This window comes from Amblyraja radiata, chromosome 20 (assembly GCF_010909765.2).
Source record: "Amblyraja radiata isolate CabotCenter1 chromosome 20, sAmbRad1.1.pri, whole genome shotgun sequence".
In the NCBI taxonomy this organism is placed as follows: domain Eukaryota; kingdom Metazoa; phylum Chordata; class Chondrichthyes; order Rajiformes; family Rajidae; genus Amblyraja; species Amblyraja radiata.
Genome location: NC_045975.1, coordinates 31710151 through 31736989, shown reverse-complemented (window position 1 = coordinate 31736989; position 26839 = coordinate 31710151). Strand labels below are relative to the sequence as shown.

General features: G+C 41.8%; 1 protein-coding gene across 8 annotated transcripts in view; it reads left to right on the top strand.

The window, feature by feature from the left end:
- atg13 (autophagy related 13) overlaps positions 1–26839 on the top strand; it is a 78145-nt gene that overhangs the window by 27318 nt on the left and 23988 nt on the right. For 3 of the 8 annotated variants that reach the window (XM_033039198.1, XM_033039193.1, XM_033039197.1), the window contains 2 exons: positions 11018–11116; positions 19441–19534. In XM_033039198.1, the coding sequence (XP_032895089.1) occupies positions 11018–11116; positions 19441–19534 (193 nt within the window). Of the gene's footprint in view, positions 1–11017; positions 11117–19440; positions 19535–21703; positions 21803–26839 lie in introns of all 8 variants that reach the window. The other 5 variants (XM_033039192.1, XM_033039191.1, XM_033039196.1 and 2 more) reach the window with 3 other exon arrangements.

Sequence of the window (26839 nt, the reverse complement as noted above, 5' to 3'; positions counted from 1 at the left end):
TGAAGAAAACAAGGAACTTGCCTTACAGGAGAAAAATAGGTAATGGAAAATACTCAGTTGCCGCACTGGTATATCTGCATTTAAAACGCAGAATAGTTCTGTACTCCCTCGATTATTAAATTGGATAGAGTGTGAAACACTTCTTGGAAAGCAAATACAGAGTTGCATAACCATGATGCTTTGAAACATAGAAACATAGAAAACTGTGCAGGAGGGGGCCATTCGTCCCCTATCAATAACCCGTGCCTGCCTTCTCCCCATATCCCTTGACTCCACTAGCCTCAAGAGCTCTATCTAACTCTCTCTTAAATCCATTACAGTGATTTGGCCTCCACTGCCCTCTGTGGCAGGGAATTCCATAAATTCACAACTCTCTGGGTGGAAAAGGTTTTTCTCACCTCAGTCTTAAATGACCTCCCCTTTATTCTAAGACTGTGGGTCCTGGTTCTGGACTCGCCCAACATTGGGAACATTTTTCCTGCATCTAGCTTGTCCAGTCCTTTTATAATTTTATATGTTTCTATAAGATTTGCCCCTCATCCTTCTAAACTCCAGTGAATACAAGCCTAGTCTTTTCAATCCTTCCTCGTATAACAGTCCCGCCATCCCAGGGATCAATCTCGTGAACCTACGCTGCACTGCCTCAATCACAAGGATGTCCTTCCTCAAATTAGGAGACCAAAACTGTACACAATACTCCAGATGTGGTCTCACCGGAGCCCTATACAATTGCAGAATATATTTTACACTCAGTTCATTGTTGGGGTTATTTCAAGAAGAGAACTAGCAAATGGTTGTTCTATTTGTATATAGCAATAGATCTAGGGCACTAAACACGTTTAAATCGAATAATGGGATTAAATACTGACCTGACTGGCTAAGAAGAGCGCTATTGCTGGAAGTGAGATTTAGAAATGATCTTGCTGTGATTCAAAATGGTGGCATACTGATTAAATAACTCCGGTGTTGTCATCATGAACAAAAGGAGATGATTCAATTAAGGTGAATGCAGAACGTAAACTTAATAAATTTTACAATTAAGTGAGGTGTTTAAAAAATAATTAAAATATATGGAATAGGGCAAGGAGCTGTCATCAGTAGAATCGCTTGCTTTACTAACTTTTCTTATCATACGTTAGTTTAGTTCAAATACAGAGCCCAGCCACAGTTCCCAAATGTGTTAAACTGATTCTTTAACGAGTCGGAATTTCAAAGTTTGCACTTTACATATTTGGAATTGTAGTAATCAGTGAGGAAAATACTAAACACAGAAAGGGACATAGACTAGTGAATTTCCAAATGCAATTTACACACGGGTGATTTATTTTCACGGAAGAATCAGGAGGCAAGAACATAATAGAATATGAACAGTAAGAGAGCAAATCTATACATAACTAAAACTCTGATCTTGTACTCTTCTGGTTTGTGCGGGTTTTCTATTTGCGCAAAAATGGTACGCGATAGCGCTATGATTTTTCACCAGCTCACTCGCCTTTTCTTGTGCTGCGAGTGCAACAAGTTTAATTCCGATCGGTGGTATATTGTAAAAGTTAGCGAGTTTTAAAAATCTTAAAAACCGCGTGTGCGCAGAACGATCTCTCCTGCCAGTCAGCGCTGCGTGGATTGGTCTCTTCTATCACTCCGCGGGATGGTCCGCCCCTACCTGCGCCATTGCGTCTTTACTGGAGCTGAAGGGCACTGTGGGTGGCCGGCGGAAGTCTCCAACTGGACACAATTTTTGGAGAGACCGGAAACAGCACAAGAGATGCAGCCAAATAGAAAGCGGAGAATCTGATCCTGGCGGAAGTGAGCATCCAGCGCCCCCTGTGAGTCCCAAACGCACCATCATCACAACGTCCTGCAGCTCCAGCCCCTTCCCCTCTGGTCCCCCTCGCTGGCTCCTGGCCCTCTTCCCCGTGATACCTCCCCCACTCCGCCATGGCTCTTCCCCCGTCTTTTCTCCGAGCTCTCCACCCCCCGCCGGCGCAGCCGTAGCTGCTGGTGCTTCCGGGCCAAGCCAAGGATCCGTGCTGATGCTTCTCCGGGGCATGCAAGAATGGAGAGGAGCGGCAACCTCGAGATCTTGGGGAGGGAGCGTGGGGAGGAGAGGGGATAGAGGGAGAGGGGGGGGGGGGGGGAGGAATTATGGAGGGAGTGAATGCGGGTAGGGAGATGGAGAGAAAGGTGAGGGAGGGATTGGGGAAGGGGAGGAGGAGAGGGGAAAGAAGAGGAGGGGGAGAGAGTGTTAGGGATGAGGAAAAATGAGCTGCGCCTGTGCAATTGGGGGCTATGGGTGTGGTGGAATATTTTGTTGGGGGACCAAGCCTCCTGTGTGGCAGGGATCCAACGGGTCCCACTTAGTCTAGTATCTCTGTAATGGCAAATTTCCGACTTTTCCAGCGTCCTCTTTTCCAGTTGCCATTACTACACAGGTACAGTAGGAGTGAACTAACGCAGACCCAATAGAACTGATCTTCCAGTCATTATTTCCAGTTTGGTTGTTTATTGAAGTAGTTGTACAAACAAAGAGATAAACGTACCAGGTTTTCCTTATTCTGCATGCAAGTTGTAGCTGGCTGCTTTGTCCTTGGTCTGGTAGGAACTGTATGCTCTCCCTCCCTGTGTCTGCCACTTCCTGTTCCCTGTGCGCTTATATATACACCACCCTGTGCATCTAATCACCACCCCCAAGTGTCCAAAATAATACTGCAATATATATCTAGACAAAATAATACAATCTCTTTGAGCTTGCTAAACCATTCCACAAGTGAGCAGCCAACCTAATCACATTAAAAGGAGCTATAAAAACTTTACACATATTTAAAAAAAAAAAAGTATGAACTATGTGTTGGCATTTAATCTTCTTTTCAGTGATACTTCAATCTTCTCTTCCTTCTTATGTTTTGCAGCTTAAAAAGCGGCTGCTGTTAGTCCTCTAGAGGCTTCATCTGCAGAATTTTCCTTTGTGCCAACATATTTCCATTGTGATGCATCAGTAGCATCCCTTACAAAAGAGATCCTGTTTGCTACAAATGTTTGGAAGCATTTAGTTTCGTTATTGATGTACTTGAGCACTGTTGTGCTATCAGCCCAGAAGATGGATTTGTCCAGTTGAAGCTGTAATTCTTTTCGCAGCATTGTGTCAACTCTGACAGCTAGGACTACAGCTGTAAGCTCCAATCTGGGAATCGTCATTTGTTTTAATGGTGCCACTCTGGATTTTCCCCCATTATGATTTTCCCATTATGAATGCAACATGCACTTCTTTGTTATCATCTTGCAGTCTTAGATATGAAACAGTACCGTAGCCACTTTTACTGGCATCCGATAAGTGGTGCAGCTGTGCATATCTGATTTGACCAAAGCTTGTGGGCTTCACGCAACGGTCCATCTTGTTGAGAACTGCTAACCATCCTGTCCAACACTGAGAGAAGGTTTGGGGTATGTTTTAATCCCATCTGAGTCTTTTCTTACGGAGCTCCTGCATAATCTGCTTGGCTGGCAGGGTAAATGATGCTAGAAATCCTAAAGGGTCGTATATAGAGCCAACCACGAACAAGATGCCCCGTCTTATGTATGGTCGTTCCTGTGCAGCAATTCTGAACTTGAACACATCTGTTTCAACGCACCAGTGCAATCCCAGTGCTCTTTCCATTGCAGATTGTCTTTGTCCAAGTCCAACTCTCAGGTCTCCTTGGTTCTGTTTTCTTGTGGAATGGATGTCAATACAGCATGGCTGTTGCTGATCCACTTTGACAGCATGAATCCTCCAGTTTGGCAGAGGAAAGTCGGGTCTCTTGCCATTTGAACTGCTTCCTGTTCCAAAGGCATGGATATTAAACAATCATTTACATAGAAGTTGTTCTTTACTGTGTTTGTCACCTCTGCTGGAAAATGAGCTATGTTCTCTTCAGCAGTCTTCCTTAATACGAAGTTTGCACAACTTGGTGACGACACTGCTTCAAAAAGATGTACCTTCATCCGGTATTCTACAAGATCTTGCTGCACATCACCCTCGGGCACCAAAGGAATCGCAGATAGTCAATATGCTTTTCTGATACCTTGACCTGATGAAACATTGCTTTGATATTAGCCATCAAAGCAACCAGTTCTTGTCTGAATCTGATGAGAACTCCAATGAGTGAATTGGCAAGGTCTGGACCCTGCAGTAGTTAAGTGATGTTCCTTTGAAGACTGCACCACAGTCAAAGACCACCCTTAAGGTTCCTTTCCTTGAGTGATACACCCCATGATGAGGGATGTACTCCATCACTTTGATTCAGCTGGTCCACTGGTACCATTTCAGCATAACCATTGTCAATCATTTCTGTGAGGAAAGATGTATATTCATCATGAAATTCTTATTCTTGCCAAACTTGCATTCCAGGCTCTCGGTGAGCTGCTCTGCAATGCAACGGTTATTTGGCATGTTGACGTTTTCTTGTTTGAAAGGTAAGTCTAGAGAATAGTGTCCATCTGTCATCTTCGCTGAGCGATTCATAATATCCAAGAATTTTACTTCTTCTCTGGACATTTCCTCTGTTTCCTTGCTGGTTCTTTCACTGAAGTCGTGATTGTGTTGTTTGACCAGTAGCTCCTCTGGGTTTACAATGGATATTCGATTGACAGCAGCTGCAGGGCAGCCATTTTCATCCCTGTTGTTGTTGTCTCTTCTCAGGGGTCCATAGATGACCCACCGCAGTAGGGTCCTCACAGCGTATGGTCCATCCCCTTGGCTGTTGACCAGCTCCCAAGGTTCCAATACCTTTGAAGCATTTGTTTCGATGCCAGAGTCTATTTCAGGAATCATGATATCCTTCAAGTAAGGCCACTGTATCAGATTCTTCCTGTCTGGGAATGCTTAGCTGGGAAACAGGCATGGTCTTATGTGGGAACACATCAGATGGTTGAATATAATCGTCTTTGTCCAGACTAGATATTTCCAAACCGGAGATATGATGATCAAGATCAAGGTACGCAAGAGAATACTGGTCTTTTGTCCTGTAATGTTCAGCCGTCTCATCAAGCTTTCTGTGCAAGAGGCAGTTGAGCGTCCATGATCCAAAAATGCGTATGTTTGCAACACTGTGTCCCCCTTGTGGCTCTTTACCTGTACTGGTACAATGGAGAAAATGCAGGTTTCATCACCGGCCCCAATACGCCCACACATATGAGGTGAGGGAACAGCATTACTCACAATTGGTTTCTCATTCTGTTCTGTATATTCTGGCTTCTCTTTGTCCTTTTGTTCAATGTGAAGTATTTCAAGATCATTTTGGTTGTACACATCACAAGTCAAACGACTTGCAGTCTTTGCTCATGTGTCCTATTTTCAAACATTCAAAACAGACTCCTTTCTCCTTTAAGAAGTCTATCCTTTCTCTGTGCCCCTTCTTCCTGATCTGTGGACACCGCCCCAATGTGTGACCACTTTTATTGCATTAACAAACAAGAACCTTGAGAATTAGTGGTGGATACATTTATTTTCATTCCAATTGTTGTCAGATTTTCTTGTACTGTTATTTCTACAGGTATTACAGCTGTTGCAAAACTGCTTCCTCTTGGTCCTGACCTTTCTCTTGCTTTAGCAAAGGTAGATCTTTTGACAGTTGCTATTGGCCTAGCATCCTGGATGTTTCTGAAAAGTGGATCTGACAGTATCTTCACGTCTCTCTATGAAGTCTACCAGGTCAGAAAATCTTGCTCTATGTCCACGCCTTTCCTGTAGCTGACATGCCGTATCTCTCCACTTGTGTCTGAGCTTGTAAGGCAGTTTTAGAAGGATAATCTTCATATTTGAAGCAACATTCATTTCCTCCATATCGGTGAGATGTTCCATTGCATTGCGACGACCTCTAAGGGACCGTGAGAACGCTTGCAATGCTTTCACAACCTCTGATCTGATCACTGACCAAGCAAATGCCTTGTCCGCATATGAAGTGGCAATCTTATGTTCATTACGAAAATGTTCTTTAAGCAGATCCTTTGCTCTTTGATGGCCCTGGGTTGGTGGCAAATGTTGGCAGCTGCGGGTGTCCATGTTGGATGCCCTCTTGTGTATTGCTCTAGAAAATGCAAGCAGTCACTGTCATCATTAGTCTTTATTTCCACTCCTCTCTCAAATGCCCTGATGAAAACTTTATACTGCAAAGGATCACCATCATAAACAGGAATGTCTCTTGGTGGTAAAATAGCAGAGAGACTTTGTTGAGCCAGAAGAGCAGTGATGTTATTTTGCCTCTGAATTAAGTTACAGATTTCACCTTGGTTTCCATCATTCAGTACGGGGGGGGGGAGAGATACGGCATGTCAGCTACAGGAAAGGCGTGGACATAGAGCGAGATTTTCTGACCTGGTAGACTTCATAGAGAGACGTGAAGATACTGTCAGATCCACTTTTCAGAAACATCCAGGATGCTAGGCCAATAGCAACTGTCAAAAGATCTACCTTTGCTAAAGCAAGAGAAAGGTCAGGACCAAGATGAAGCAGTTTTGCAACAGCTGTAATACCTGTAGAAATAGCAGTGCAAGAAAATCTGACAACAAATGGAATGAAAATAAATGTATCCACCACTAATTCTCAAGGAGGAGCCATCTTGTTGAACGGCTGCTAGCCAGCAGCCGTCTGTTTTAAATTCGTTTTTTTTAATAGTTTTTAGTGAGTCCTGTTTTTTTGTTTGTTGGGGATATGGTCTTTTTAATGTGGGGGGTAGGTGTAACTATATTTTTCGGTCCCTACCTGGTCGGTGTGGCAGCCTTTTCTCCGGGCTGCCCGTCGACACGTCCTCGTGGCCTACCAGCGGGCTTGGAGCGCCGTTTCCTGGCGGGGACCGCCCAGCACCTCGGCCTCGGCGGCGGCACAGTGTTGGAGCGCTGGAGCGGAGCGGGCGATGCCTTGCCTGGGTCGCCGCGCTGGAGCGACGCGCTGGAGCTCTGGCGAGCTGGACCGCCGAGAGCAACATCTCCGGGCTGCGGGTCTTCGGAGCGGAGAGGCGGCGTGCGGAGAGGCGGCGCCGACTTTATCATCGGGAGTCTGGGAGCTCCAAACCGGCGCGGCCTTGTCGGCTTTGGCAGCCGCGGGCTCCAACCAGGAAGCGGCCGTTCCAGGTGGCCCAGCCGCCGAAAGGACTCTCCCGACGTCGGGGCAAGACCACCCGGTGAGAACGGCCAGGGACATCGGGCCTCCGTAGAGGCAATTGCGGTGGCCTCAATAGGCCTGACTTTGGGGTGAACATGGGTTGGGGACTGGACATTGTGCCTTCCTCCACAGTGGTGTCCACTGTGGGGGGATGATTTTTTTGTCTAATTGTAGTCCTGTAGGTCTGTGTCCAAGATGGCTGCCGTGGAGAGAGAGTGGACGCTGGCGCGCTTTGGCTGCCGCTGCTCTCTCTTCACACTGTGTTTTTGATTTTCTGTTTTTGGATTGAATTCTGTTTTTAATTTGTGTCTCTGTGATGTCTTTATTACTTGTTATATTCCGATTATATGTTATTCCGATTACTATGTAAGGTGTCCTTGAGATGTCTGAAAGGCGCCCAGTAAATAAAATTTATTATTATTATTATTAATGCAATAAAAGTGGTCACACATTGGGGCGGTGTCCACAGATCAGGAAGAAGGGGCACAGAGAAAGGATAGACTTCTTAAAGGAGAAGGGAGTCTGTTTTGGATGTTTGAAAATAGGACACATGAGCAAAGACTGCAAGAGTCGTTTGACTTGTGATGTGTGCAACCAAAATGATCTTGAAATACTTCACATTGAACAAAAGGACAAAGAGAAGCCAGAACATACAGAACAGAATGAGAAACCAATTGTGAGTAATGCTGTTCCCTGCACACCATTTTGCATGTGAGTTGCCTTTGAGGTGAGCATCATTAGCATTATGATAACTCCAATTATTTTGTTTTTATGGAATATGGATTAAAAATCATTTTGAGTCAAGTCATGATTGCCATTTGTTTTTATTTTAATATTGGTAAGACATAAGTAAGTAAAATCCTGAAGAAAATAAATCAGGTTTAGACCATAGACAATAGGTGTAGGAGTAGGCCCTTCGAGCCAGCACCGCCATTCAATGTGATCATGGCTGATCATCCCCAGTCAGTACCCCGCTCCTGCCTTCTCCCCATATCCCCTGACTCTGCTATCTTTAAGAGCCCTATCTAGCTCTCACTTGAAAGTATCCAGAGAACCGGCCTCCACTGCCCTCTGAGGCAGAGAATTCCACAGACACACAACTTTCTGTGTGAAAAAGTGTTTCCTTGTCTCTGTTCTAAATGGTTTACCCTTTATTCTTAAACTGTGGCCCCTGGTTCTGGATTCCCCCAACAGTCTCCAGTTTATTGTTCTCTATATCTTTGGAAGTATGCATCAATTTCTGTACTCAAGAATGAAGGCAAGAACAAGGAATAGTGAGGATTTTGCTCAAAGATACCAAATTGAGCCCTTTACTACAACCTGAGAAGGAGCATCGTCTCTCATTGGTCATGCCAGATCAGCTGCCCAGTCACAATTGAATGAGAACTATTTTTGGTAATTTATTTGTGGCAATTGTAAGAATTGATAAATCTCACAACCTCTGTCCATTGCTTTATGTTCGTAGTAAAGCAGTTTTGGTGCTTGCACCATTGCAGTAACAGTATGAAATGTTTTGTGGCTCCTTAATTTAATAAAGAAGTCCATACTTAAATTCTAGACTTTTAAAATATTTGGGATAGTTTGGGACAAGAGAATCAAAATTGAAGGTTTATACATATTTACTATAATTTGCAGTAGTTTATAAAAGAGACCTTGAGCGTGGGGGATTTCGTTAAAGCTCAGTGGATGGGTAGGTTGATGCAGCCCATTGCAACAGGGGCCTGACATTGCGCAGTCTGTAATTTCTGCACCTATTGCAATTTAAGTAAGAACCTATAAGTTTTGAATTACTGTGGGAATCAGTCTATATATTTGACATTATAATAGCCAGCAGAATTTAACATTGCAGGAATATACTGGGTCACCACCAAAGACCAAATTCTAACAGATTAACATAGACTTATTTCTTTCCGTTGCTGCCCAGAGTTTTTTTTCTCTTACCCACATCGGAGATTAATTCCACATTCTTGTTCATGCTTCAATGTACCTGACATTCAATTAGCTAATGAAATGTTGTCCGGGAGCAAAGAATACTGACTATGAAGCATGATAATTGAATAATGTACAGTAATTTAAGTAAAATAGATGAGAGGGTGAATTTATAGATTTTTTCCTTTGCTGTTGGCCTTGATATAAATGTAAACTGCATGTAAACTCTACGGAGATAGAAAACATTGAAGCAAAGGAAAAGGAATGGCAACTTTTCAAATGTTCTATTTCTGATAATTCGTTTTAGAGAGTAGATTTGCACTGTTTTACACAGGAGAACATATTGACAGCACGCTAGCAAAAAAAGAAAATTCTTACTCTAGCCCAAGGGCCAGATATAAAATTTAAATATTAATTTGCCTTAAGTCAGCAGTCTTTTAATCGGTTGGATTTACGTAAGAAACTGCAGCAATCTTTTGAATTAATTTCAGTGGTTTTTAAATACGGCTCAATTAAATAGAATTATTAGAGTTGGCATGTCTTCAATATGTTAAATGATGAAAGAATTATCAATCACAAGCTATTCGCCATAACTTAACAGAAATTATAACTTAACCAAGAATACTGATATTTCCCACTGGTATTAAATTAAACTTAAAACACTGATTAGTAATGCAAGGACAGTGGTAGATTAACTTTTGAAGCATTAAGTAGAGAACAACAATTTTTGCTGATTGGGGAATCAATGAAAAGGAGTCATAAATCAATAAAGTAAAAGTACAAATCAGAAATCTATTTATATGATATTATTGAAGTCTGGAATATTTTGCCCCAACTTCTTCCTGTCTCAATGTCTACTTAAAGGGAAACTGCATATAAGGAAAAATATTTTGAGCAGAGACATAACGAGCTATGTAGGAGAGGGGGATAATATATATAATTTTCAATTTCTCTTGGGTAATCAGACATGGAACTAATGAGTCAAAATATCTCACTTCCTTCTGTCTTAGAAATGCAGTTTTATCACAGTACAAATTATAAATTAGTAGTAAATTCAAGGCTGCAATCTGATCTTGTGAATGAGAAGATGTTTGGAAAATAGTATTTCCATTTTTGCCATTTCATAATACATGAAGGATGATTCTTTAGTTCAGAGATACAGCGCGGAAACAGGCGTTTCGGCCCACCAAGTCAACACCAACCAGCGATCCCCACAATTAACACTATCCTACACACTAGGGATATTTTACATATATACTAAGATAATTAACCTACATACCTGTACGTTTTTGGAGTGTGGGAGGAAAACGAAGATCTCGGAGAAAACTCACAGGGAGAACGTACAAACAGCACCCGTGGTCAGGATCGAACCCGGGTCTCCGGCGCTGCAAAGGTAGCAACTCTACAGCTACGCCACCGTGGCCGCCATTTCTTTTTTTCATTTTCCTTTCCACCAATAACCCAGAGGCCGAAGGTTGTCAGATCAACTGTGTTGTGCTTTGTGCCTTGTTATAATTCAGAGTGAGCTTGGGCAAATCAAATTTGGAATGCAATTACCTTCCACATTTTCCTTGATTCCCCTTCTACCTTGGTTGTCCTATAGTTTTAAATATGAGAAGTAAGACATTCTGGAAGGAAATAGCTCTAAAATCAAAACCCATAAATGTATCTTTTGTCCAAAATACAACTGAGGGGGGAAAAGTGTGGCGCCTTTTCCACTGCACTTGCACCTTTCATTATCAGTATGATTTTTCACCTTGCTGAACAGAATAGCTCTGGTTATTCTATACATGCTATCATTTTGATATTATTACCAGGTATCAGTTTTGACAAGTGGACTATCACTATGTCCCACTGCTTAATGTGATCAGTTAAGCAGGGAACATAATGGTTATCTTTTTTTCTAGGAACTCTTTTAATTTGTAATTTTTACTTTGAATTATTTCACAGGCAGCTGGAGCGGACCCAGCCAATCATGGGAATTATCATAGACCACTTTGTAGATCGTCCCTATAGTGGATCATCACCACTGCACCCTTGTAACTACAGGTGGGACAGCAATATATAGTCATTAAGTATAAAGTGCACATTGACAGCTGTACTATAGAGTCAAGGTTTAGGTAGTTTATTGAAGTTGCCAGTCAAGTCCATTCTGGACAATAACATTGTAGCTTAGTTCTAGTTTAATGTCTTGAAGATAAGTTGTCACTGATTGACTTGGGAAGTACTCCTAAATGGTGTGACCCAGATTTGCAATGGGTGTGTTATTCTATTTCACACCAATGCTATATTTGACACTGGTGTAACATTGTGGGAAATTCTAATTTCCCAACTTAAAATCCAAACGCTTTTGAAAAGCAGAATAAAGATTATTAACCCTTTATTTTCTTGTCAATTTCATTTCATCTTTCATGTTCTTATTTTCGTTTCTCATGTTTTCTACGTGTTTTTCCCTTTTGGATAAGTAGTTGTACTATAGTTAAGTGCAAATTTCTAAACTGTTCAAATACACCACCATTTTAATAGTGTAATATCCAGAGCATGGTGTATAAATGCACCCACAAATAGTAGACTAGCAAGAGCTATTGAATAACCTCTCCCCCACCCCCCTAATAATATCAATAATCACAACTCGGAAAACTTTCAATTTGACATGTCTAAAAAGTGGCATTTCTTATTCCCTCATAGAACAACCAGGGTTTACCAGCCCTTTCTCTTAACATTGTGATGTTTAAAGGGATAATGCTGTCCTCTTTGTCCTTAATGTGCTTTGTGACTTCTTCCCACCTCAGATACAGCCATGTGAACGAGCCCAGATTGCTTTGCTCATGGTGATCACAGTCATTCTCAACTACTTAGCCTCAGGTTCATTCCAGGCTCCTGCTACTGATTTCTGCTACATTGCACCATTTACTGCTCACAGCTGCATCCAAACTCTTTTAAAAGACAGAAGATGTATCTGCTTTCTTTCAGCTGACAGGGTTCAATTGCCAAAGGCATCTGGCTGCCTTACAGGCTTTCCAAAGAAGCAGTCATTTATTGAAATCCTTGTAAAAATCCTCTCTGTTGCATCCTTCCACTGAGAACGTGCAATCTGTGAGTAATGTCTGTTAGTCGAGTCTATCTGATCCTAATTGGAACATCCCTTGCTCACTTTCTTCTAACCCAACCCCACCACCCACTCCTGATTACAGCGTCTATTCATTTAGTAACAATTTTTCCCAGGAACTGTAAGAGTTGCTTCCTTACAGAACTGTTATATCCCTTATGAACCAAGTGCAGGTTGCCCGAGAGAACAAATTATGACAGCTGCATTAACTTTCACTAGTTTAACAGAGAAGACTGCTGTTGTCCAGATTGAGATGGGAACCAAATTGTGCTGTTCTGTGACAATGCAAGATCTTAATTTTTATAGTATTTCAACAAACAGCATTAGAATGGCCCAAAAGCTGTTTTAATGTTTCTAAAAGCTAGTAAACTATTTTCTCGCCATGTATTGTATCATAGACCTGTTTTAATGTTCCTAAAAGGCAGTAAACCAATTTATTTCCATGTATTTTATCACACGGGTAGTAGGCATCAAACCTGTGTTGGATAGCTAGGGGGTAGGTTGAGGGGTGGGGGCGGTGGGAGGACAGCAGATGCTCTTTCTAAAATAAAAACACGTAAAAAATAGCAGGACACACCATATTTGTGAGAAGGGAAACAAAATCACCGTTTAAAGGGCCTGCCTGTCCCACTTAGGCTATTTTTAGGCGACTGTCATAATCATAGCAGGTTGCTGATAAACCGGCGACTGGACTCCCCTTCGACATAAAATTTGAAATAGAATAATTTTACTTTAACAACAAAAACAAACCGAAGTCAGCACCGGCAACAACCTACGTCAACTGGCAACAATCTACGTTAACCTGGCGACTACTGCGACAGCACCTACGTCAGCAGAAGTCAAGCTACGCTCATTGGTGTCAAACCCACTGTCGCCGACTGTCTCCGAAAAATTTTCAACATGTTGAAAATCCAGCGGCGACCAGAAAGACGCTACGACTCTTTGGGCGACTGAGGAGACCACCACGACCATACAGGCGACATACCTGGTGACCATGTGGCGACAGCCTAGTCGCCTGTAGTCGCCTAAAAATTGGCCCTTTGTCAGAATTCAGGATAGCTTCTCCTGTTTTTCAGTACTGATTTACTTCGATTTCCCCATTTTCAATCAAATGGAAGTCTTTCCAATGTAGTACTTTCGAGTGAAAAATATAAAAGACAATTGCAATGGAATGCTGTCTCATCATGCTTGAGCAAGGCATATAGTCAGTGCTGTCCAACACATTTAAATGCCCAACGTTGCCTATTTCCTTCGCTCCATAGATGCTGCTGCACCCGCTGAGTTTCTCCAGCATTTTTGTGTACCCCCAATTTAGTCATGTTGTGAATAGGGGGAAGCAGCTGTGTTGAAGTAGCTAAATGCCCAAAGAGGAAGTGGAAGATTAAAATTAGTGTTATTGTATTTGCCCATCATGAATAACCTGTGAAACAGCTTGTGTTTTGCCTGTCTCCACATCTCTGCCTCCCAATAATTTATTTGGAATCAATATTTCCTAAGAACATCATGCTACATCTTCATTGTTAGCAGAGACCTGGAGCACTGAGTGCAGTGCTGCTCATCACACTATAGGGAGGATGAGACTTAGCTGGAGCACATGTGGTAAGATTCACCAAGATATTGAACCCAGCGGACACTGGGTTTATTTTCTTGCAGTGAAGCTGGCTGAGGAATACTTTGATAGACATGAAGGAGATAGGATCGATTGTAAAAATCCATTTAGTTGGTGAGGGTGTCTCACTTCAAGGTGAGATACCATTGTCGGGGGGGGGGGGGGGGGGGGGGGGGGGGGGGGTGACATGGGTGACATGGACATGTTGGACCAAAGTCCCTGTTTCTGTGCTGTGTGTCTCTGTGGCTCTTTGTACAATTTTCTCCTTGTTTGTTATCTTGCGAACTGAGCTCTCTGTGAATGGGACTCTCGAACATGAGATCACTAAAGCATTTTTAACACAATGCAAGAACATTTTTAATTTGGACATTTCAACCTCTTCCGCACACTCTTAATTATTGTCCTGCTCCTAATTTACATGTTTTGAGAACAATTAATAAGTTAACACGTTAGATCGTTAACATGTTGCTGGAAGATTTAATGCACACTTTGCCACGGGCCATCTCCCTTCTTCAAACCTCATGCCAGTAGAAATTAGTGCCTCGACCGTCACCATCGATAAGCTTTAATGTAATTCAATTTCATCCATTCTCTGCAGTTAACATTCTATTTACTCATCTGACATTTGTTTTGTTTCTCAACCTTGTTCCATGTTAACATAATGTATTTGCTTTAACTATTTTTTATAACACTAGTCCATACTGCATTGATGCTGAAACACTGATTGGAAATGCTCTAAAGTAGTCATACATTTCATTACTTGATTACCAACTCTTACATACCCTCCGAGCAAAGATGAGCACTCCTACTTGTCCAGTCAGTTGTCTTGTTAAACTCCATGCATTTTCCATTCTTACCTTGAATAGCATCTTCACACTTGGTACAATGTAGCTTACTGGAAACACTGGATTTGACAATTTGAGATAATCAACATTTTTCACGTTTACTACAAACCTACCATCACCTACTGTTATCTGGACGACGCCTCTTCTCACGTACCACTTGCAAAGACGCTATTCCCTACTCAATTCTGCTCCTAAAAATGTGTTCCCTTCTAGGACATCTGAGATATCCTCTTTAGTAAACATGGTTTCCCCCTGCTGTCATAGATGGATCAATCACCAACTCCTCCACTCTCCCATATTCCTCTCTCACTCCCCCTTCCCCCAGTAGAACCAGGATAAAGCTCCCCTGGTCCCCACCTTTAACCCAGCCAGCCTCAACATCCAGCACAAGACTGTCCAACATTTCCATCACCTCCAGCGTGAACCCACCGTCAGTCACATCGCCCCTTCTCCAACACTTTCTGCCTTCTGCAGAGATCACTCCCTCCGCAGCTCCTCATTCCTTCCCACCCAAACCAACCCCTCCCCATGTACTTTCCCCTGTTACCACAGGAGATGTAACACCTGTGTCGATACCTCCTTCCTCACCTCCATATAGGGATCCCAGCAGTCCTTCCAGGTGAGACAGGTTCACTTGCACCACCTCCTAACCTTATCTACTGCATCCGTTGTTCCCGATATGGCCTCCTGTACATCTGTGAGGCCAAGTATAGACTCGTCGACTGTTTCACTGAACACTTGCGCTCAGTCTACCAAGGCTTACTGGATCTCCTGGTTGTTAACCACCTTTATTCCTCTTCCCATTCCCTTAATGATCTTTCTGGCTTGAGCCTTCTCCATTGCCAGAGTGAGATCAGACGCAAACTGGAGGCACAACACCTCATATTCCGCTTGGGTAATTTACAGCCCAATGGTCTGAACATTGAATTATCCAATTTTAGATAACCTCTCACACTGCCCGCCTCTTTCTCCACCCCCCAACCATGACCCACCATGGGCGCGCACCTATTTATCCCGTTGCACCCACATTCCTTCCTCTGGCTTCACAATTCTCAACTCTAATCCTTCTTTTCACACTTTCTGTTTTAATGTCTGGCCTTTGTTCCAACCTTCTGCCTATCAAAAAAAAACCTTGCCTGTGTTTACCTATTACCTGCCCCTCTTTGTTCTTCCTCTCCTTTCTCCCAACTTTCTATCTTATCCCTCTTCAATCAGTCTGAAGAAGGGTCCGTACTCAAGATGTCACCTATCCGTGTTCTGCAGAGATGCTGCTTGACCCACTGAGTTACTCAAGCACTTTGTGCCCTTTTTGTGAAACCAGCATCTGCTGTTCCTTGTTCAACATTTTTGTCAATTTTATTTCAGATATCCAGAATTTGACTATGTTTTGGTAATTTTGAAAGAACCTCCTTTTACAGTTTCTTCAGGCTGGCCTTTTGTTTCCCTTCAGCACCAGGTTTGACCTGAAATATTAGTGTTGTTTCTCTTCCAACGCGCGCCCCAAACTGCTGAATTTTTACAACATTTACTGTATTAATTTCTTGAGTTTTCAGCTTTATTGCCTCTTCTGATACTCTGCATCCTCTTTTACATTATTTTCTGCCAAATCCTCATCGCAGTCTTAATACATTTATTTCTGACTACTCTCATTTCAGGTAAAATTTAGTCAATATGAAACATTAATGTTTTCATTGTCCACAGACACTGACTGACCAACTGAACATTTTTGTTTATTTCAGATATTCAGCATTAGCAACATTTTGCTTTTTTTACTATTCTGTGCCTTTGTCAATTATTTCCAGTTGCACCCCACTCTCTGACTCTGTGTTTTACTTTCAGACAGAATCTATCCTCCACATGGAAGAATGCCTGCTATATTCTCCCCTGCATCAAGTTCAACGTATCTATCATGCCATTTCATGCTGTGCATTGGTTTACAATGCCAAACATTTAAAAACCCTACTTTTGGCCTTTCTTTACTTCTGGAATTTCTTCAGCCAGCCACATGTTAAGGCCTACATTTCTTGGACTTTTACTAATACATTTCCCACTTTGTTTTCTTCCCATTGATGGCTGATGTTTTAATCGACCTCGTCCAATGATCTCCACCTTCCTGTTTTTGAAATCCTCAAATTACATTTGCCACTTTTTAACATCTATCACTTTGACTTGGCAGAACTTTTTGTCCATTTACCGTGCTGTGATGCAATTGAATGTTTTTCCACTTGACAGGTGCACTACCAATACAAGTAGTCAGTGTTCTAGGTTGAGTGCAATGCCAGTGTTACTTAGTGGTTGGTGACTTTAATCATCCTCCAAGACTGAGTTAGTTCCATGTTTGCCAGTGCTGGCATTGATTAAGTGAGAGGCACTACATGCCTTTCTTTGCATTCTTGAAGCTTGCAATTGTCAGAGAAATCAGACATAGAAACATAGAAAATAGGTGCAGGAGTAGGCCATTCGGCCCTTTGAGCCTGCACCACCATTCAATATGATCATGGCTGATCATCCAACTCAGTATCCTGTACCTGCCTTCTCTCCATACCCCCTGATCCCTTTAGCCACAAGGGCCACATCTAACTCCCTCTTAAATATAACCAATGAACTGGCCTCAACTACCTTCTGTGGCAGAGAATTCCACAGATTCACCACTCTCTGTGTAAAAAATGATTTTCTCATCTCGGTCCTAAAAGACTTCCCTCTTATCCTTAAACTGTGACCCCTTGTTCTGGACATCGGGAATAATCTTCCTGCATCTAGCCTGTCCAACCCCTTAAGAATTTTGTAAGTTTCTATAAGATCCCCCCTCAATCTTCTAAATTCTAGCGTGTACAAGCCGAGTCTATCCAGTCTTTCTTCATATGAAAGTCCTGCCTTCCCAGGAATCAGTCTGGTGAACCTTCTCTGTACTCCCTCTATGGCAAGAATGTCTTTCCTCAGATTAGGAGACCAAAACTGTACGCAATACTCCAGGTGTGGTCTCACCAAGACCCTGTACAACTACAATAGAACCTCCCTGCCCTTATACTCAAATCCTTTTGCTATGAATGCTAACATACCATTCGCTTTCTTTTCTGCCTGCTGCACCTGCATGCCTACTTTCAATGACTGGTGTACCATGACACCCAGGTCTCGTTGCATCTCCCCTTTTCCTAATCGGCCACCATTCAGACAACATAGCAGCAGTGGTTGAGAACTTCAGGCACCACACACCCAGACTCCAACAACCTCCTCACCCCATCCCTCCCAAAGTCTAGACATACTTTAGTTTAGTTTTGTTTAGAGATAGAGTGCGAAACAGGCCCTTCAGCCCACCTACACACTAAGGACAATTTACAATTTTTACAACCAACACGGTCACTGGCAGAACATACACATTCTGTACTCTGTACAGAACCCAGGTGTCTGGCACTGTAAAGCAGCAACTCTATAGCTGTGCCTCCGTGCCACCCTTGTACTTGAGAATGATGAATCAGAATAGAGAATCTTGAATGTGAGCCTGCATTCTAATCACTGTCAGCATTTACTGCAGGTGATCTTGATCAGCTTTTCTGACACATAGAAGCAAATTAGTTCAAAATATTATTTCCAATTGATTCTTCATGAATGTAGAATTCTTGGGGTAAAATATTGCTGTGGATCTAATCCAAATTAAAGAGGGCTTTTATATATAAATAAAGTTTTGGAGCAGTGTTTTAATATTTGGTGTAAAGTGAAAATGTTGCTCCCTTCCTTCACATTGCTTGCTAGAGGCAGAGTGGAACAGGTTCCTGCCAAGGCTTGCACAATGTTGCAGAGTTTCCTGCTCCTTTTGTGGATTATTTTAGGTCTACTTTAAATGCATCCACACATTAAACTGCAAAATGCTAATCACCAAGCTTCTCTTCAATAGGTTAAGACATTTGAGATTCCAAAGGCATACTGGCAGGTTAAATGATCACTGTAAATTGTTGCTGGTGCAGATGGCTAGCAGTAGAATCAGTAAAGTGCTGCTGGGTATGTGAGAGTGAATAGGTTATAAGGAAATTTACAGGGGAATGAGACTGATGAGAATGGTCTGAGAACCTGCATGGACTTGATGGGTCATGTGGCACCTTAATAAAAGATGAGTAAAGCAATAGTCTCTTGAGCAATTGATTGTTTTGTCAACTAGAAATGACCATCTCATTGTATCTTCGTTTCTTTGAAGTGGCATTGTTAGACTTTTTAAACTCTGATTTGCCATACAACCATTTAATGGGAACAGTGCTCTTTAATGTTGCTTTTGCTTAATGTACTTGGAAATGCAATCATATAGAATGAAAAGCCTTCAGTTTGGCAAGATTGCATTTTGGATATAACTATCAAACATAAAGAACTGAAAGTTCAGGTATTGATAGGTAATGTTTTTACTTCAAACATTGGGAAACCAAGCACTGAGAAAACTCGTATTAAATAGTGTAGGGTGTGATATCGGCAAAGCAATATGCGTTTTATGAAATGTGAAATTGCAATCTGTCCCCCAAAATTTGCTAAGACCATGCATTTCTGTGCTATAGGCTCCAGTTACATTAACATAGAATTCTGATGTATTAGTCCAATTCTGAAGACGTAGCTTGTATTATATTGTTCGTCAAAGCACTGAAGTAAGAACCACAATAGAAAAGTACTATTATTGTGAGGGAATTGGATGCTGATGACATTTATAAATAAAATTGTAATAAAGTGCTGGTGTAAATCTAAATAACTTTATCTTCATCCCGTATGATTTGATAATAGATTGGAAAAAGTACGCAAGATAGATTAAAATATTTGTTGATGGCCTCTGCAGGGCACCAAATGAAGAGGATGCAGGAACTCTTCCTACTGTTGATGATTCCCAGGAAGTGTGCACCACATCTTTCTCCACTTCCCCTCCCTCACAGGTAAGGGATAGAAAACACCATTTGCCGCTTGTAATTGATTAAAGAAATGCTTCTTTTTAGATCAGATATGGCAGGGCCGAATAGTATAGATAATATTTGAATCGACCTTTCATGGATTCTTTTAGCAGTTCACATGGATTGGACACATAACCTTCCCATGTGACTGTGTGTGAGCCATGATTAGTGCTTATAATTCACTTTTTAAATTTCAATGTCTAAAAATACTGTGTAAAATTATAACAGTACATCACTAAGAATAGAAGACCTTTAAGCTGACCTGGCTACTTATGTCATCTTCTTCTTCTTATCGAGTCCACACACAAGAATAGAAGTTGTTCAGCCAGAGCTGAACACACTTCTCGGCATCTGCACAATGGTGTCTGTCTTGCGCTTCTTGTGCTTCTTGTGCGTGGTGGTGGAAAGATTGGTTGAAACAGGGCCGCGACGTGAACGCTCTTTCCTTGGCCCCACTTATGTCATTAAAGATTTGTATAAGACATGTTTGTGATTCAATAATATCTACCACATACAAATATAAAAATGTATGCCAGAAACTAAAATCAACACAGATGTAACCTATTGCACTGATCAGCAATATAACCTAATTGGAGTAATTTATCTTTTGCCCATTATTAAGATATTTGTATTCAGTATTCAGTATTTACTTTAATGTCATTTTAACTGAGTACTTACATACACAGATGAAACGAAAAAATTGTTTCTCAATTGCACACTCAATTGCACACTTGCATTGCACACTCCAGAAGTAATCAATGATAATTTCAAACTGAATCTCAACTTTTGTAATTTATTGGACAAAAGCTGCATCAACATAGGTTGCATCAACGTAGGATATAGGTGCTTGGCAGTTGCCTAGTCTGTGCAATGTCTCACCAATACAGAGGACACGACATGGAGTGCGCCAAATGCAATAGACGTGGTTGGAGGAGGTGTATGTGAATCTCTGTCTGACCTGGAAGGACTGTTTAGGTCCTTGGAGGAAGGTAAAGGAGGAGGTGTAGGGACAGGTGTTATATATCCTATGATTATAGGGGAAAGTGCATGGGGAGGGAGTGAGGGTGGGAAGAAGGATAGTTAGGGAGCTATGGGCAAACCAACCTGTGACAGGGAGAGTGGTCCCTGCAGAAATTGGATATGTCAGCATGAAAGGAGGAGTAGGTGATGATAATTGTTCTGTTATTAATGGGGAAATGTAGAAAATGAAAAATCAAAATCGACCTACTTGCTGATGCTGGGAACATAATGCTGGATTGCTGGACCAAATTTTGTGGACAGGAGTCCATCCTTAATATTAGTAAGGTACCTGTGACTGTCAGTGAAGAGAGAAAAGAGGCTGATGATAGGGATGGATGGTGTTTGGGGCATTGAGTCGGGTCGCCAATATGAGGGAGTAGGGTATGAGTTTGTGACTGGGAAAGATCGTGAACTTTTGGGAAGGGAGGGAAATTTAAGATGAAGATAGCACTGGGAAGGTAACTAATTGTTTCATGAGACAGCTCTGGAAAGGAAACTGGTTAGTAATCAGGTTGAGGTCAATGTGGATTTTGTCTTTAAAGATATTAAGATTACTTGCTCTGAAAATAATTTGATCTTTACCTTGGTGCTGAAGAAGGTGCTAGAATCAGTTTTAGTCTTCAGAGAAAGAAGAAAAAATATAAAAATCGGAGCTCGTGCTCCTAATCATTATCCACTGAACTCCACTGCTTGAATAGAATAAAATTCAAAGTGTCCTTGGTGTTGGCAAATCCATTCCGGTTCGCACATGAGATGTGATCCTTTGAAAGATTGACACTTGTCACAGTTCAATGAGCATTCGAATCATTAATGAGAAGAGGAGCAGAGTTAATTTTGGAAGTTTAAAAGCAGGAAATTCGGCCTTACCTCATTGGAGCTGAGGTAAGCAATTAGTTGAAGATTTGATCATTAAAAATTAATATGGAGTCAAATTGCAGTTGTATTCAGTACCAAATTGCTTCAATTGTGGGTTATAACATTTTTCTTATTGTCCTTGTTCAAATATTGTCACTTTTCTATCAAAGCTGAGTTTTTTGAAAGCTGCGTGAAAAGCTGCCCTTTTTTCTCTCTAAGTTCTATTTTCCTTTTCTCTTTTTTTCCTTCTCTTTTGTGTTTGTCTATGTTTGTATATAGTGTGTGTTTACTATTAGTAAAACACATTATCAGACATCCAGGCCAGCGGTGATGGACACACTGAAGGTCCCCATGCTAGGTTTGACCTTTACGCATCAAGTGAGTTATGGTTTGTAAATGTGCAATGCTCCCCTTGCCCAATGAATGAGCTCACGTCAGGAGAAGGGTAAATGCTTTTTTTACTGAGGCTGGCTGAATCCTAGGATGGGGCAAAGATAACATTGATTTATGAAGGGGAAATCATATTCGACAAATCTGTTGAATATGATTTGTACCTAGAAGAATCAATTCAACCCAGTAGATGTGATATTTATTTTCAGTAAGGTGGTTATAGAATAAAATTAATGCCTATGGGATTGAGGTGAGATACCAACGTAGATAGAAGAATGATTAGTGAGGAGAAAATATAGAGTAGGAATAAAAACAAGATTTTAAGAATTGGTGCAGGAATCATGCTGTGGCCCAACTGTTCACCATTTTTATTAAATAATTTAAATTATACTATATCCAAGTTAGCCAGTCATACAAAGCTGGGGGTGGGGGGGGGGGGGGGGGGGTAATAATCTCTGTTGCACTAACATTCAGCAGGGATTTGATCATTTTATAATCTTGTAACACGAACTTTCAACCTTATTTAGGTTTTGACATAAAGGCAAACGTGTTTCTGAGGCAGGCATAGTCAGTCGATCTTTATCACTTGAAGAGCCTTTTATCCTAGCACACAGTTGCAATATGAACAGGTCTTCTAAAAAAAGGAAACTGTCCTGTGACACTTATCACTGCTTGATTGTAATCGTTTTCTTTTAAAATTTACTACATCCGTGTAAAATAATTCCATAATTATGCATAAGATAACAATTGTCCATCTTCATGTGCATGAGTTGATATATAATTATACTGCACAAAGGCAAACTTGAAGCACTGTACCACTAATTCCAGGCCATTATTCCATTACAGACTTTAATCTGAGTATGCCTGTTAATTTTGAAATGAAAAAACACTTCATGAACGTCGCAAAAACATATCAAAAGATGCAATTTGTGAATAATATAACATTTGTAAGTTCATTATGAGAAGTAAAGCCAAGCTGATAGATAATGGAATAGCAATTAAAGATTTTTAAAATCTATTTGCTTGAGCCAACTTGGATAATTTGACACATTTAGTTTCAATGGATAAATCATATGGTCCAGATGGACGCATTATAGTTGGTTGAGGGATTTTGGGAGGAATGTGAAAAAGACTGAGCCTTAATCTTCCAAACCTTTAGGTTACGATGGTGTGCAAGGAGTGGAAAAATGTTGATCAATAAAATAAGTATAGCCAAACTTACTAAGTACAGATCAGTAAGTTTGACCTTGCCAGTCAATTTTCAAGAAATAACGATCAAGGCCCAAATTAATGGTTATTGGATAAATATGGATTGAGCATAATCATAATTACTTTATTAGCCAAGTATGTTTTGCAACGTATGAGGAATTTGATTTGCCGTACAGTCATACCAATAAAAAGCAACAAGACACACAAAAAACATTTTAACATAAACATCCACCACAGTGACTCCTCCACATTCCTCACTGTGATGGAAGGCGGAAAAAAGTTCAATCTCTTCCCTTCTTTGTTCTCCCGCGGTTGGGGGCCTCGAGCCTTATATGGACGGGGCAATTTTGGCTCCCATAGTCAGCCGCGGGCCCTCCATGTCGGGGCGATCAAGCTCCTGCATCAGGGGGGAATTCTCAGTTCTCCCGCACCGGGCGATCTACCCCAGGTCAGAGCTGGTTGAAATCTTCCGCGACTGGAGCTTCCTGACATCAGCCTCTTCCTGAGATTGCGAGCTCCTCAATGTTGAAATCCGCCGGCCGCGGTTGGAGCGTTGGTCCCAGGCAAGTGATCGCAGGCTCCGATGGTAAGTCCATGGCCCCTCGGTGGGGCTCTAAGTCAGTCCCAAGCAAGGCCGCAAGCAGAGCAACCGGAGATACGATCCGGAAAACAATCGCATCTCCGGCAAGCTGATTGAAAAAATGTTTCCCCTGACCCTCTCCCCCACCCCCACATAAAACAAACCAGAGAACATTAACACATAATTTTAAAACACTAAAAATAACAAAAAAGACAAATATCAGTTGGTGAGGCTGCCATCGCTGACGGCGCCACCCGGTGGGAGAATTAAAGAAATCTAGCATTATCTTAGATAACTAGTTTGCAGCCAAATAAATAGTTATTTGATGAGTAATTGAGAGTGTTAATGAGGGAAATACGATGAATTTCCAAAAGCTGATCTATAAAGTGCCATGTACTTGGCTTGTCATCAAGATTGAAGACCATGGAATACAAGGGGCTGCAGTGGCATAATGGAAAATTAGCCATATAATAGGAAGCAGAGTAGTTGTGAAATTTATTTTTAAAACTGGAGGGAAACGTACAGTTGTTATCAGGAATCAGCACTAAGATCATTGCTTTTCTTAATGCTACACTTGTCGCTTTTCCTCCCCCTTGACTCCATCCAAGGACCTAAGCAGTCTTTCCAGGTGAGACAGAGGTTCACTTGCACTTCCTCCAACCTCATCTATTGCATCTGCTGCTCTACGTGTCAACTGCTCTACATCGGTGAGACCAAGCGTAGGCTTGGCGATCGCTTTGCCCAACACCACCGCTCAGTTCGCATTAACCAACCCGATCTCCTAGTGGTTCAGCACTTCAACTCCGCCTCCCATACCGAATCCGACCTTTCTGTCCTGGGCCTCCTCCATGGCCAGAGTAAGTCCCACCGCAAATTGGAGGAGCAGCACCTCATATTTCACTTGGGTAGTTTACACCCCAGTGGTATGAACATTGACTTCTCCAATTTCAGGTAGTCCTTGCTTTCTCCCTCCTTCCCCTCCCCTTCCCAGCTCTCCCACAGATTGTCTCCGCCTCTTCCTTTCTTCTTCCAGCCCCCCCCTCACCCCCACATCAGTCTGAAGAAGGGTCTCGACCCGAAACGTCACCTATTCCTTTGTTCCATAGATGCTGCCTCACCCGCTGAGTTTCTCCAGCATTTTTGTCTGTGAGGAACGACAGATGGCACAATGGGCTAAGTGTTCGGCTGGCAACCGGAAGGTAGCCGGTTCGAATCCCGCTTGGAGTGCATACTGTCGTTGTGTCCTTGGGCAAGACACTTCACCCACCTTTGCCTGTGTGTGAATGTGTGTGAGTGATTGGTGGTGGTCGGAGGGGCCGTAGGCGCAGATTGGCAGCCACGCTTCCGTCAGTCTGCCCCAGGGCAGCTGTGGCTACAGAAGTAGCTTACCACCACCGAGTGTGACTGAGGAGTGAATGAATAATGCGATGTAAAGCGCCTTGAGTATTAGAAAGGTGCTATATAAATCCCATCCATTATTATTATTATTATCTTTGCTTTTCTTAATAATATAGTTTGGTCTTGTACAGGGCACAATTCCCAAGTAAAAAAGAAGTAAGAATTCCATTTAGTCAGCTTTTCTCTTATTATTTATTGGATCTGTAAAACGAAATTGTTTTCCTCTTCAGCGTTCCCATGGCATTGTACTCTGAATTGATTGTAGGATTGCCTGTTCACAAATCATTATGTCTGTGTAATATTTATTTCCCTTGGTATATTTCTCCTAGACTGTAGGCTTTTAGAAGACATGCTTGGTATCATGTGAACTACTTTCTGAATTCTCACTCTTTTATTTTTGCTCTTTTCAACTTTGGTATCTTTTCTGCTCAGTATTTAAAGACACAAAGGCCATGGATCCATTATACAGAACAATCTCTTACTACTTCCAGCATGTTAGATTAGTTTCCAGCATGTATGTTCAGTAGTAGTTTTGCATCTGGATTGATTATCAAATGTATCTTGCTTTAAGAAGATACTTGTGTAGGAAGGAAGTGCAGATGTTGGTTTAAACTGAAGATAGGCACAAAAAGCTGGAGTAACTCAGTAGGACTGGCAGCATCTGTGGAGAGGAATGGGCGACGTTTTGGGTCGATAGCCATCCGAAATGTATTTTGCTTGCACATTTAGTATAGTTCTTGGTCAATAGACAATAGGTACAGGAGTAGGCCATTCGGCCTTTCGAGCCACCACCGCCGATATGTGCAGATCCGTGGTTCCAGTCAATCCTAAGAGCCAGATGGTCCACAAGCTTCTCTTTGACCACTATCATACTGAAGAATCCTTTGAGGAAGCAGTGAAGTAGAGATCATTTTGATATTTCAACAAAATATATATTGATTTTTTGTACTACCTCAAACAGTAACAAACCACAATATTAAAGATTTTTTTCTCTCGGCTTACCTTCTGGCAAGGTCCACAAAGGAGACTTGCAGTAGAAATTCATCCAACATATTGCACGTCCCTAACCAGTGCTGTCTGAATGGAAGCACCTGAATCCACTGCTTTGTTGGCTTCAAGAAAATTGCTCTTGCTTTAGATGATGGTGAAGTTTCTCCTCCTCCTCTTGGGGGTTGAGAGGACCTGTTTCTACTCCCAATCATTGGTCTCATCAGCCACCTGGGGACTTGGTGTGGGATTGGCAGACCCTGACGAAGCAGCCAGGAAACCGGGTGGTTGGTTTGAGAGGGCCTCTGGGCTTCGGTATGGATAGATTGGAGGTGCCAAAAACATCCTTTTCCAAGGTTTCTGTGTGAACCTTTATTATTAGTGAATGTTGTGTATACAACAGGCGCAGATTGGTATAAGATCTTATTTTGCAGTAAATGGAAGGCCTGTTCTCTTGTATGCTTCAGTGAATACGTTGACAGTAGTTTTGAGTTTGGACTCCAGACATACACAAATGTCGTCTATGTACTGCAACGCAGTGATTGAAATTAGAATGACCCTGATCCCGGAGTGGAGGTGACATAGTTTAACGGTTTCCCTTTTGTCCTGTAGATTAGCTCCATTTGTTAAGAAGCATTTGGAAATACGATGCAGTATTTCGGCAAGGAAGACAAGAAAATATTTGGGGCAACGTCACAACCTTGCTCAACAGTAATCTGCATTGGGTTTGTTGTATACCTGTTTAGATTATGACTTGCATGTAGTTATAAAGTAGACATAAGATGGGGAGAACTTTTTGTTTAATTTACAAAGATGTCCTTTTTATTGGAAGAAATATATCTTTTAAAACT